The sequence below is a fragment of the Lontra canadensis genome, unplaced genomic scaffold (genome assembly GCF_010015895.1).
Source record: "Lontra canadensis isolate GAN:19392208 unplaced genomic scaffold, GSC_riverotter_1.0 scaffold1, whole genome shotgun sequence".
Lineage (NCBI taxonomy): Eukaryota > Metazoa > Chordata > Mammalia > Carnivora > Mustelidae > Lontra > Lontra canadensis.
Window position 1 is genome coordinate 87348174 of NW_022630995.1, and position 14706 is coordinate 87362879.

The window sequence follows — 14706 nt, forward strand, 5'->3', positions numbered from 1 at the left end:
ATATACATAATTCCTATTCTGTTGTGCCAGTGAAACAAGGTAGGGACTATAAATATAATTTCCCCTCTAAGTTAAGAAAAAACAAAAAAAACAAAAAATAAAAAAAACCACTCAGCAACTTCTTCTTCTTCTTCTTCTTCTTCTTCTTCTTTTTTTTTTTTTAAGGTACTGGGCTTATTTCTTAATTTCTTTGAAGGATGAGTATTTAAATGTTAACCTGGGTGCTAGCTCTCTCAGGGAAAGAAATAGGAAGATGAAACAGAGGAACATTCCTAGAAATGAGTGTGTGACCTACGTGGTCCTTACAGTAAATTATACTAATTCTACATTTATGTTTATGTGTTGTGGTCCTATTAAGCTGAGATAACTTTTCCATTAAGTGGGCAGGCTGATTTCCTGTAGTACCCCCAATTGCTTGAAGAGGTGTATTGTTTTCTTGTGTTTCCATTACAACATGTAGACTAAGAGGGAATCCTCTGTGGTATTTTCACATAGGTTATGAATCTTTTATCTGGCGGTTGTATTTGTGTCTGAGGGGTGAATATTAATAGCCTCTTGGTAGCAGAGTGACTTTCTTAAAAAAGGGGTTTCCCTATGTATGGGTGGATTAACCTTTCAAAATACATGTTTCTACTTAAACCACTCAGTTACTGTTTGATTCAAAGAGTCATAAAGACAACCTCGCCACATCTCTGTTAGACCTTGTAGTATGCTTACCTAGATCTGAGAGGGACTTTCAGTAGAGACCATGGTGAGTAACATAACGCGGTGTGCCTTTACTTTCATTTCGCTCGCTTACCAGGGTTTGCTGTATCTTCATTTCTTTTTTAAATGCTTAAAGTTTTCATATTAAAATGGCATGTGGGATTGATGATAAGTTTTGCAATGGCAGTTAAGATACGGTTTCGCGTATTCCAGGTGGGAAGTTAGGTGGAACTTCTGAAATGTAATAATGTCGGATGTTCTCCTTTAAAATTTTCATCGCTTTTACCAGTTAGCCCCTTTGTCCACATCACAGAACCAAGCTTTTGAAATGACACATTGAACTCTATGAATGTTATCCTATTTACTTTATTATTTCTAGCAATTCTGTAGCGAGTAACTAAATTTAAGTACTTATATGAATAATTTAACTATGCCTTGTCCTTTTTGTCTGTTATAGGGGTTAACAATCTTGACTGAGGAATAATCAGTGTAGGGAGTCAGGCAGCGTGTGTCACTGTAATCTTCATGGTACGATGTAATCATGTTGATGGGAGGCATAAAAAGATCTCAAAAATGTGTACTTCTAAATATAAAGTCACTGGCCTGTTCTATTCAAATAGTCAAATGTTGCAAAGGAAATAGAAAAATAAAGCTCCTTGGGCGTACGTTAAGTGTAAGCAATCAAACTGACATCCAAGGGAAGTTCATTTTAAAAGTCAGGGTCGGACAAAGGTAGACTGAATGCCTATGATCATAGGGACCATGTTTCATTAACCTAGCAGCATTAAACTTCTGGCTTGACCACGACATTTCTTGCTGTGAAATGCTAAGGGACTTCATTCTTAGGAATCACAGGTCATGACCTATTGCAGAAACTCCAAAAGCCGTCTTTTAAACAGTACAGGGTCCACAAGCATATCCCTGGTAGCATAAGGCTTGCAGAGGACCTTAACAATACGTGTGAGAAGCAAGTATTTGTAGGATGGGTTGATGTGAACTCGCTATTTTCAGATATGCTCCCCTCACTTTTTTGAGGCAATTTTTTAAAATCAGAATTGTAAGGTATTTTTAAAGACCAGGAAACATATCTTCTCATTTTCCATTTCCTCTTCATTCCCTGTCTCTCTTTCTCTCTCTGTCTCTCTATCATCCTCTCCGCTTGCTTCTCTTCTCTCTCTCTCCACGAAGTCTTCATTTCAATTAGTATATTATCGGCTTCCAGTAGCACTTTTCCAATGAAATTCGTGGCCACTGTACCATTTTCCAATTTAAATGAGGTAGATGACACGTGAATGAGGAAGAAATCATAGTTTTTGAACATGGGAAATTTAATATTAAGTTCAGTTCCTCCTGTTAACGGAATGTGAAGCACATAGGCACTAAAGGAATAATACAGGAACTACATAAGAGAGATAGGCATCCCTATGCCTAGTCAGTCAAGGTCCCTGGCCCCGGACCGTCAGACTCTACTGGGTTTAGGCCTCTTTATTAGGTCAGTGGGGGTCAGGGTGGGGAGGAAAGCAAAGATGCTTACTAAGTTCTCTGTCAGCCGGATACTTCCTATTTTCGTATTTTGGCTGAGGATAAAACCTTAGGCCTAGTTTTTTGTTTTTTGTTTAATTAATTAATTTATTTACTTGACAGAGATCACAAGTAGGCAGAGAGGCAGGCAGAGAGAGAGGAAGGGAAGCAGGCTCCCTGCTAAGCAGAGAGCCCAATGCGGGGCTCAATCCCAGGACCCTGAGATCATGACCTGAGCCGAAGGCAGAGGCTTCAACCCACTGAGCCACCCAGGCACCCCTAGGCCTAGTTCTAATTAACTTTTAAAAAGTGCTCTTTTATGCTCTATTTTTTAACTCTTTAAAAACTATCATTTTTTAAACTTAGTATCCTCATTCAGATTAGATAATGAGGATCCCTCAGAGGAAAACCTGCGAGTCACAGTTGTTCTCCCATCTATTTGGAGTTGGGACTGTTTTGACTTTCCAAATATTGTTTTCCTGAAGGATGAAAGACTTGGAATAAAAGAAACGTACTTTATACACATATGTCCTCAAGTCTCTAAGAAAGATGCAAAAATTAAAAATGTCTTTCTACTGAAATTGTACAGAGCACGAGTAAAAAACTCCTTTTATTTGAAAACACAGCCAAGATTAAATATCGTCACGGTTTTAAAATTAAAGCAACATAGGGGTGAAAATTATTCTAGTGGCCACAAAGCACAGTTTCAACAAATGGATCCTCGGATTGATCTAAGAAAGTAGAAAACTTGGGTGGCCCAGAAATGGTCACAGTGGGGCAGTTAGAACACAGTTAATAGATCATCATGGTAAGTAATCAAAGTTAATTATTCAATGCTTTTGTATAAATTCTGTAAGAAGAAACATATCAAGCAGCATAATTCATAAAATACATTTGAAGGTAAATGTATCCCTTTAACAGTTTTAAATTATATCTTAAAGTACAAATATGGTGAAATGTTTCCTTTTGATGTGAATGAATATTGATAAACAGAACATGTTACGTTTTGTTGAATCTAAAATAGATTGTATGCTTACAGGTTATATCAGTATCTACCTTAATAGATTGCCATATTCACTTTTTCTCCTTCAACTTTAGAGAATACATCATCAATTTTCACAAATTCTTTCCTAGAAGAAGGTATTCAAGAGTCTTCTGGGAAGATAACTTACATTTTTTGAATTACAAAAGGCAAAACAGCTGGGGATACTGAATTAAGCCAAAAAAAAAAAGGTGTTCCACCTAAACAAAAGAAAAATGCGTGTGCTTCCCTTTTGAATTTTTCTTATAGGGAGGAACATAAAATATTGGCACAGTATGAAAACTGTTAGATTTGAATTATCATTGAAAAAATGAGCAGAAAGAACTTCAACTTTAAGGTGTTTTTTTTTTTTTTAAAGATTTTATTTATTTATTTGACAGACAGAGATCACAAGTAGACAGAGAGGCAGACAGAGAGAGAGGAGGAAGTAGGCTCCCCACTGAGCAGAGAGCCCGATGCGGGGCTCGATCCCAGGACCCTGGGATCATGACCTGAGCTGAAGGCAGAGGCTTAACCCACTGAGCCACCCAGGCGCCCCAACTTTAAGGTGTTTAATGTAGAAGATTTCATCTTGCCTAAATATGTGTCAAAAAATAAGATGACTTTCTAATTAGAGATTGTCCTGTTGCTCGTCTAAAAACAAGAAAGAGGGCACCTGGGTGACTCAGTTGGTTGAGTGACTGCCTTCGGCTCGGGTCATGATCCTGGAGTCCCGGGATCGAGTCCCACATCGGCTCCCTGCTTGGCAGGGAGCCTGCTGCTCCCACTAACCTCTCTCCTCTCATGCTCTCTCTCTTTCATTCTCTCTCTCAAATAAATAAATAAATAAAATCTTAAAAAAAAATAAAAAATAAAAACAAGAAAGAAATATCAAAAAACATAAACATTAACAGCAAGGTAAGACTAAGGTGAAGACTATATAATTAGTCTGAGAGGATCTTAAATTTCACAGGTAAAATCCTAAGCACGGATTCTGTAGCCGAACTCCAGGGTTCAGGGGTCAAGTCTCATCTCAACTTTTGATTACCAACAGAATTCCTTTACTAAAATCCCAGAGCTGAGCTCAACAATTATTAATTAATTCTTATTATAATTAAAGTCTTTCACTTATTTTTGTTAGTGTCATCTTGAGACAGTATAGTTATTTAAGTATGTTTGTTAATCTGGAGATAATCACCTGTTAAATAATAGTACAGTTATTATATTATATATATGTATATATATATATACTATATTAACAGTATAGTATAGATGATCACCTGTTAAATAACAGTATAGTTATTTAAGTAGTTTGTTAATCTGGAGATAATCACATGTTAAAATTCCAAGGTTATTTCTTTGTGGTCACTGATATTTAGACTTACTGCAATCATTTGATCTTTTAATATATTTTTAACTGAAGTAAAATTAACAGTGTTATATAGATTCAGATGTATAATATAATGATTCAACATTTCTATACATAACTCAGTGCTCATCACTGTAAGTGTACTCTTAATCCCTTTTATCTTACAATTGCTTGCTTTTAATAATAATAACAATATTTTGAAATAGAGTCTCTGATATGGCTTCTATTGTTTAAAAATTTGATGTCAGTCAGAATACATTCACTTAAAGCGTATTTTCTTAAAGCAAACAACACATCCTTACTCTCACATTTTCATGATTATCAGCAGAACAATCAACATCCACAAATAATAACATACATACTAGCACTCATGTTCCATAAAAGTCACTTTCTCTGTAGGCTTACAGCAAGTTTTAGACAATAAACAAGATTTAAATTCTGCCATTTTTAGTTAGGGTATACTAAATAGTGCATCTGATCATTACTATAGTACCGAATAGGCATCTCTAGGCAAATGTGCTTGTAATGCCAATGAATTAGAAAGGCTTTCAAATCCTATCTCTTATTTAATCCTTATGTTCTTCCCTTTGAAGATGGGAAGTATTATCCTACTTCACAGATGAGGATATATTGGGGCTCAGAGAGCTTAAATAATTTGCCAGGAGTCCCAAAGCTTGTTTGACACTAAATCCAATCCTTTTTACAATATACATGTTAAGAAAGGTGAATTCATCATTTAGGGAACTTCAGTGAAGTTCTTCAGTAGAAATCCACACTCCAAGAATAGTTCCCAAAGCTAAGCAGGATAAAGACCCAGAGTAAACATATGCTTATCTTGCTGCAGAATGAGGGACTATTATATGGACAACAAAATCCTCTCTATAGGGTAAGAATTGGCCTTTGGTTGTATTTTGGTGACTTTCTCAGATACATGCAGCATGAGTGATATTGCAATGTATATAACCCTAGGATAACCAATTCCATAGCGCCTGTGTTTTGGAAGGGCTCTTAGCCATTATAATGTCCAATCTTGGCTCACTTCAGAATGGTGATAAACACCTTATTCAGGAACAAGCATGTTTAGTGATAGCCCTAGTGACAGAATCTTGGTCTCCTGACTCCTGGTTCAGGAACTTCTCCAGTGTCAGTTTCCAGATGTCAGTCTTCCATATAGAAGTAGTGCAGGTGGCCTGATAGGATTGAGTAATAGAGAATCTGTAATGGCAAAAAATTTTACTTTATTGCTATAAAACAAAAAGACTTCTTAGAAGGAAATAGATGATAAAAGTCCCCTAATTTGACACCTTTCTCAGAAACATGAAATGGAAAAAAAAAAAAAAAAACGGCAGTTCTTTTGGGTATTTCTTTCTTTTGGTTTAGCCAAACGATGTGTAGCCAAAAATCTTTCTTATTCTTAATTTCCTTCAAGCCATTACTGTAAATGAGACTGGTATGTATTTTCCTCTCCTCCAATTTCTTCCACACTGCACTCAAAGGGCCTTAAGTATCTGTTAGATATAGGAATCTTACTTGCTAGAAGATATAAATGAATGAAAACCTAGAACATATGCTTATTTTTATGACATTATCATGTTCTTAAAAACCTTGAGTATTTGCCTAATTTTGAATAGAAATTATCTGAAGTATTTTAATTGAATCTTAGCTTTTTGCTTATAGGTTGGTTTTATAATCACCTGAACGTTTTATAGTTCCTGCTAAGTGAATTCCTTCTTTTTTTCCCTTTTTAAAATTTTTGGGGGATATGATGACTTTGATAGGGATCTGTGGGACTAAAGTTTCTTGAACATAGAAACGTATAAACAATAATTTAGACAAAGCTGAAGTATAATTAGGAAACCATATTCAGGATTTTGTATGAAAAATTTTACAGTTCTTGGGGTGCCTGGTTAGCTCAGTTGGTTAAGCGCCTGACTCTCGGTTTCGGCTCAGGTCGTGATCTCAGGGTTGTGAGATCAAGGCCCAAATTGGGCTCTGTCCTCACTGAGTGTGGAAACTGCTTGGGATTTTTTTCTCTCCCTCTGCCCGTCTTCCCTCCTCTCTCTTTCTCTCTCTCTTTCTAAAACAAATAAATCTTTTTAAAAAATGTTACAGTTCCATGTACTATTAACTGCTGGCATAATTAATATTCTTCAATTCATGAACTGGATGTTTGTGGAACATTTAGCATATATATTCCAGGCAGCGTACTTGGTACTGGAGATTCAGTTGTGAACAGAACAGGCATAAAATCACAGAATTTACAGTCTAGGGGAGAAGAATGGTCTTTAGCAAGTAATCACTCACACATCAAAATAGGGAAATTGCGATTATGATAATTGCTACATGAGGAAGGTTCATATAGTTCTAAGAGTACATATTAAAGGAATTTGTATAATATGGGAAGTCAGGAAAGATTTACTTTAAAGAGAAGAACAATCTAAGAAACAACAACTGCTTCAAAGTTTGCAGCAGAAGGGAACATGGCACCTTAAGAAACTGACAAAATTTTCTTATGGGTGATAGAGAAGAGGCTGAAAAATGCTTCTGGGTCAATGGCGGGAAAGGGAGCATTTTTGGTTATCATAATAATTGGGGGACCATGATGTTAAGCATCTTGCAATACCAGAAGTGTTCCCACACAACCAACAACCATCATCTCCTATATCCAGTAAGTAACCCATCTAAGACATGCAGAGCTCTTTAGCTATTACAAAGACTTTGGTCATTATCATGGAAAACCATTAAGGTGCTTTTATTGTGGGGGTGGAGAAAGGGGAGATGACAAGTTCAGATATATGTTTTCAAAAACAGACAAACAAACAAACAAACATCCGATGCTTACAATGTAAAGAGCAGATAGAAGGAAGCCAAGAGAAGGAGGCACAGCAGTTAGGAGGCTACTCCAGTGGTCCAGGTAAGAAGGAACACATTGCCAATGGCTTGCAAGCTTTGGAAAAAAACCTATATGCTTGAAGTTATTTCTTACTAGTCAATATAATAGAGCATTAAGCATAAAGAAAACTTTCTTTGGCCCTTTAGCTCCCCAGTTCACTACTTGAAGGAGAGCCACACATGGAGGCAATAGCACCCGTGCTGCACTTCTGCGCTAAGCATTAATCCAGTAGTAGTGATCATGCTCACCATCCCATGCTGACAGTAACTATTTGTCAGTGATAGTCAACCTCGAGAAAATAATTATTATCCTTAAGATTTCATATCTAGGTAATTTAAGAATTGGGACCAGAGGAAAAAAGTGTCTAATGTGATGTGCTTTTTTTTACCACGTTTCTTTCTTACTAATAATAACAAGGAACTCAAAACTGTTAGCATTATTATCTGCATATTGGCATCAAAGAAGCTCATGCTTTGGAAGGGACAAAAGGTTATGAAAAATACACTCAATAATTGCGGAAAGTAAGTAGGAAGGAATTTTTTTAGAGAGAATTGTGTTTTGTTTGTTCACTTTGTTGTTTTTGAAAAAATGGAATTTTAAAACCTTTAGGCAGGGCATTCATTAACTGGTTCTTCACAGGTCCTACCGCCGAGCCCCACCAATGATGTTAGTTTCCTGACCCTGCAGGGTTTTCCCACTCCTGACTGAAACTATTGCTCTTTTTCTATCCTCCGCTTAACCAAGGCAGCATGGATTAACCATGCTGACCATTCTTTTTGTAAAACACACAGACTGGTACTCAAGGCACGCTGAATGCTTACAGCTGAGGGCATTCACTTATTTCTGTTTCCAAAGTTGAGTGGGACGTTACACCAAGAATCAGCCTTTATTGTTCCCCCGAGTATTTATGACGATCTTATTTTTCCTCCAATTACACACTTTAGATACAATTTATATAAGCTGATGACACATGAGTACAAAAAAGATAAAAGAATTGCTGTTTCTAAACAAGCTCATTTGAGTCCCTTGGAAACATCCAGTAACGGTGAGTTGCTAAATTTAAACTGGATGTGGGTGAGGCAAATATAAAAGATTGGACAAATATTATAAAGATCTAAAAGCATTATTTTCAGATAGCTTCGTAAATGTCTTAAAATTCTAGTTCCCTTGTAAAAAAACCGCAACTAGAATTCACAGAGGATTCGTTGTGGGCCAGAAAGCCCATGTGGATTACCATCAGTAGCCTCCTACTTGGAAAAGAGAGATTGCCAATTGATGTGCACCTGGGTATTTTAAAATAGGATAAATTAATATGATACTAATATATTATTCTTCATGATTGCCAGCCTTAAATAGTTTTTTGATCAACTCACTATCTATAGGTCTCTTGTGTGAATGATATGAAAGTTTTTTTATGTATTAGACACTAAAACATCACTTCTAAAAAAATCAATAAAATTGCATTTATATGTAAGTATAAGTAAGTAAGTATGCCTTTATATGTAAGGCATGTGGTCTTATAACATATTTATTTTTATCATATATATATATATATATAGATATAAGAATAGTAATTTTCATGATGTTTTTAGTACTTACCTAGAACATTCCATCCTTAATGTATTGAATCTGGCTCACATTTGATTTTGATTTTAGTACAGGTGGATACTGGAATGAAACAGACTTTCTAGGTGAGAATTACAGGTTCTAAATTATATGTCCCAGAGGAAAGAGCACTGTATACAGATAAAAACTCCTTGTCAGCTTCAAGATTTTTCTCTCTTAAGTGGAGCTCTCGGGCCTTTGATTCCACATATGTTTTGATATATTCCAATGCTATAGCATAGGCTTGACCAACACAAAAACTTATACGATGATGGAAGAATTCTTTGGTAATTTTTAACATGACATTTTCAAGGTCTATAAAACAGATTCTTGCAGAGTTGACTATGACCTCTAATACTCACATCCTAGTCTTTGAATCTAACTTTAGAAATCCAAGTGTATTAAAAGCTGTCACCACAAATGGCAAAAAGCTCATAAAACTTGGTTTACTTCCCAAAGTAAGTTTATCCTCTAAAGTTGTGTTATTTTGGAACTGTGGATTGTGTAAACTTCTGCTTAAACAATCAAACAGCTTACGATCTTCACTGATTTACTGAAATCCATCCAAGAATCCAGGACATCTTTTGGTTAAGTTAAACAGAAAGCAACAGCTGCTTCTTGAGCAGGGGAGGGGGAAAATCCCTCCTTAAAAAGAGGAGTAAGGGAGGGGGACAAGAAAAGGAAAAAAAAAAAAAGTAACCAAATGATGGAAACAGAAATGTGTTTGCTTTTACCTTAGAGGGTGCTGTCAGCCAGTCAGGTACTCTAACATCGATGGTTTTAATTGCAAATCTTTTGGTTAAGATTCAAAGCCTAAATCTGAAATTAAGAAGGGTGAGGTACACCATCTTTCCTTTATCTTTCTACTGTTTGGTATTCAAATACAATTTGCCATAATGAAAATCCGCCATGTTCTGTGTTAACTTGGTTGTCCCATTTAGAATCTGTTTCAAATACTTAAAATGGTTAGCAAGATAAAAGGTTTGAATTAATATTTTATAAGACATTAATGAACCATAATCCAAGGTAAGTGCAATGTACTGCTGGAATTGGCAGTTCTGACTCAATGTCTGCTGGTTTGTTGTAGGGGCTTTGTTCCTACACATTTTCATGTCTCCACACCAGCCAATAAAAATTTTGGAAATCCATTCCCTCCTTTTTAGACTGATTTTGTGCTTTTGCTCAGTGAAGAACTGTTGAAGAGAGAACTTGAGGAGAATTCCTTATGTTACAGTTTCATGTCACCCTGAATTGTAATTAGTAAGATAAAGTTCAGAGGCACACGAATATTTGCTAAGTCTTAAGAGACTTCTGAAGTTGTTCATTTTCTCTATGATTAAAACAAATGAGGCACTGCTATTAAGAAGCGCCCTGGGTCCTTAGGGTTGGCTTGTTTTATTTGTTTCCACTTGAAAGAAAAGTCTTTTAACTGCCAAGTGTCCTTTACTAATTGTCTTCTTTGTCGCCATTCAGTTGGAAAAATATCTCTATCAATAAAAAAGGATAAACTATTAGAAGTTATAATATTGGCTTTTGGCTATTGGCTATTGGCTTTTCTGATTATCATTACTCGGTATTTTGACTTCTATATAGAATAATATCAAGTATAAAATCTCAGCATATGAAAAGGCTATTTAGAAAGGAAATAGAATGTTCAGTAAAATAATACCTTATGATACCAGTCTTGTGTGTTTCCACTGCCTTAGAGGTTTTATCTGTGAATCTTAAACAGTAAAATTCTAAGTATGGAAATTTCCCTCTCCACATGCTGTTTTGGGGTTGTTTACTTAGTTCAATTGATACAATGTTCTTACCTAAGAAATATACTTTTATGAGTTTTGGGAGGCACTTGGCTCAGTCAGTTAAGTGTTCAGCTCTTGATTTCAGCTCAGGTCATTGATCTCGGGATCCTGGGATCAAGCCCTGACTCGGGCTCTGTGATGAGCGTGGAGCCTGCTTAAGATTCTCTCCTTCCTTCTCTCTCTACCTATCCCCATGCTCAAGCACAAGTGCTCTGTCTCTCTCTCTGAAAAAAAAAAAAAAAAAAAAAAGAACGATGTATACTTTTATGAGTTTCTTTCATAATGTAAAATTTTTGTATGTTACTTTTAAAATATTTTAGTATTAAAATGATATCTTCCCTTATTTCAAACTTGAAATTTTGTCTGTATCATGTTTGAAAATAAAAAAAAAACAGTAGAAAATCATGGACTATGAGTTCAATTGGCTTGACATCTAATCCTAGATCAGCCATTACTTAGCCAAATCACTTGTCCTCTTCTAGCTTCTGGTTTTTTCTCTTATAAGATGATGGTGCCAAAACACTCAGAGTATTCTCCAAGGTCTCAATCCCATGATTCTCTGACACTCCAGGACTCCATGTGTCATTTCAGATCTTTTGTGATATTATCACTTTTTTAAAAGTAGTTTTAAAGATAATGAAGGCATTGAAGACATTTTTAAAAACTTTTCTACAAATTTATGTTAATGAATTAATTAAATACATTTTTAAAATGTATTTTCAGAAATTACAGCATAAGCACTTACTGTAAGTTAGTTTGTCAGGTAGCACCTCATTTGCCTGCCTTTTCAATGCATTTGCAGAACTGTGTAATATTTCCAGAGTGCCATATAAAGAAACTGGGCACTTTTTCAATACTCCATAATTAAAAGATAGCTGTACTAGTTGGTGGTCCAATTCCTACAACAGTCCTGAAAGGCATTTGCTTTCATCTACTAACTGGCTACCATGGTGGTAACAGATGACTTTTAAACAGCTGTCACAAGCTAAAAACAAAACAAAATAAAAAAGCCACCCTCCCACACTATGTACAGACAGCTTGCCAATAGCTGAAACAAATTCTAAGATCATTTTAACAAACAACCTCCCCTCCCTTTTTTTTTTTTTTTTTTGGTTATTGTTACAATTAAATAGAAACTCATGAAACTCAGACAAGCTGGTTTCATGTTTCTTGCAGACCTGAACTGCCTACATTTTCTAATGGGATCACAGCAATTAGTGGTTTCCAGATGCATTTAAAATGTGTTAAATGCCTGCAGGAATTGGCTTTTAACACACACAAGTCTTCAAATGCTTCAATCTCAAGAATCTACTATAAGCCTCACGAGGTACTATGAAGTCTATATAATGTTTGGACAAAGTTGGGTGCTTACACTGCAATTAATAGAAAAAAAATGGGAAATTTAAAAAATTCTGTGTCTTACATACAGTTTTCTTTTTAATTCCTTATTCCCTTTTAATGGTCACATCACCAATTCCCTTATTATCCAAAAATCATAGAAATAATTAACAACTTTCATTGGAGAAAAATCTGGAATGAATGGTGTTCTGAAAAGAATGTTCTTGGTGTCCTTGGGTCATTAGGACTCCTGGAAAACTCATTCCTGGACTGTGGCTAATTGAACTACAAACATGTCAGTCTGACAACGTTAACAGTTTATGACTCGTCCGTTGAAATGTCCAGCTTTCTTTTACTTGCTCCTGGACAATTTCTCCCTGTCATGAGACTCTTCTACAACCGAAAGACTGAGTCTTTATGTTTATACCTAGTGTTTTACCTTTGGTTGAAACTAGGCAGAAGGCGACTTTGTGGTCTGTTTTCTCATAACTGGCAGTGCTGAAAACAAGACATGAGAATAAAAACATGGCTTTTGATGAAAAATGTATTTAACAGGTGGTTTTCTTCTCTAGTCACTGACATGGTTACCTTCCCTTGAGACCCATCCGAGCCTCACGTCCTTTATATTTTTTTTTCTTTTAGATTCCATGTGGACGACGCATAAACAAAAATGAGAAACACGAAGAGAAACTGGTAATGTTCACCAATCATCCGGAGGATTCTGAAAGGTAATATGACATTTGATTTAGAGGATATATGCCTATAATAATAATGTTCTAACTGAGCACTTCTGCCGTCAGACACAGATGATGAGTCCACTAAAAGTGGATGAGAACCTAACTGGATCAAACCATATAGGGTAGATAAGAAAAAGAGGGGGGATAACAATGTGGATTACTTGAATATATTTTCTTTTGTTGCTCTCTCGGGGGCAAGAATCTATGGTAGGTCTTGGAGGTTTTTGTTTATTTTTTTAAGTATTTGGTAAATTTACCTTGGCAAGTTTGGACCTTGAGATAATTTCTATTGAATAGCAGAAATTAGCTCCTAGAAAACAACTCTAGTTCATTAATAACGTGAAGTGATCGTGATATCTTCTCTCCTGAGTTATTAAATCCTTAGCTGAGGGATAGTGTGAGAAATTTACTACATCAAAAAATCCCATCCTCAATCACTTTCCATATTCTCTCAACCCTTTATAGATTTTCTCAAGCTTTCTATTCATTGACCCACATAGCTTTTTCTTTGACTTTTTATATAGCACCTTTTAGGTGCAAGATATTTTGCTTGCTACCTGCAGAAGATGAGTCAGATACAGACACTATCCTCTAGCTTGCTTGCTGTTCAGAAGTGAAAAACCAGACACATACCTCAGTATATTATACCTTCAGCAGTTGCCTCATAAGTAAGGCCTATATACCCTTCTCTGAGAAATCAGAGGAAGGTGAGAATCCTAGTTGTGGCCATAAAAAGATGCCAGAAGAAGGAGTTGTTTGGCCTGACTTCTAGCAAAAGAAGATGGGAGAAAAGATGAAAAAGAGAAGGAAGAAGTGTTTCGGGCTCAAGGCAGAATGTGTACAAAAAATGTCCTCACAGGAAAATGAGGACTTGTGTAGGGACCAGTAAGCAGTTCATTCTGGCTTCCACATCTGGCATGTAATACAAAACACATCTTGAGTGAGAGACTAAAGAGCCAGCAACTTATTCTGTAGAGCAGTGTTTCTCTGTCTATAAAGACAAAACTTCTTTAAGTTAAAGTTAAAGAAATAATAAAACTCAGGTTCATAAGCCAGTGTTTCTCAAATTAGTGTTCTCATAACCTGTAGGTCTGGAGACACAGACACATGTTCAGGGTTCTTGGTCTGTGAAAAGCTACTCAAGAAAAGAGGTCCATATGTACTTTCAGTATGGGAATCATGACCCCATATGAGGGGAGGGAATTTTGAACAAGGCATTGACAATAGGGTAATCTGGCAACAGTGCTTACAATTGGCAAGGAGGAAAATTAGAAGCTTGAATAATTATAGAAATGTCAATTCCTCACATTCCTCTCAACCAGTGTCTATAACAAGCACGTTAGTCTTTAACTGTATAAGTTTAGCATCTTAATTTGTACTACTCTTTGTTATTCTATAACTGTGCTGTGTGTACTTCTCTCCCTGATAAGATTTAATCTATCTCAAGAGAAAAAACTCAACATACAGCAGTATAACCCACTTTAACAGTAGGTCCACAATAAGCACTGATCTATTTCATATAGAATTTTATCAAACGTAAGTAAAATACAAAATGTACATCACAGAAGTACTCTGGTGATTAACCAATTATACTGACAACTCTAAGATACTATAGATATTACAGAAGCATAGAATACAACCTACAATATTGAGTGATTTCTAGGAAAGCTGATACCTTACTCTCCTTTGATAGAAGAGGTCCATGTTTGCCACAT

General features: G+C 35.9%; 1 protein-coding gene across 1 annotated transcript in view; it reads left to right on the forward strand.

Moving 5' to 3' along the window:
* Positions 1–642: 642 nt before the first annotated feature.
* The window catches only part of TNIP3 (TNFAIP3 interacting protein 3), a 98353-nt gene continuing 84289 nt past the window's right edge, over positions 643–14706 (forward strand). The window contains exons 1-2 of the mRNA XM_032858551.1: positions 643–751; positions 12897–12982. Of these exons, the coding sequence (XP_032714442.1) occupies positions 749–751; positions 12897–12982 (89 nt within the window). The 5' untranslated portion in view covers positions 643–748. The remainder of the gene's footprint in view (positions 752–12896; positions 12983–14706) is intronic.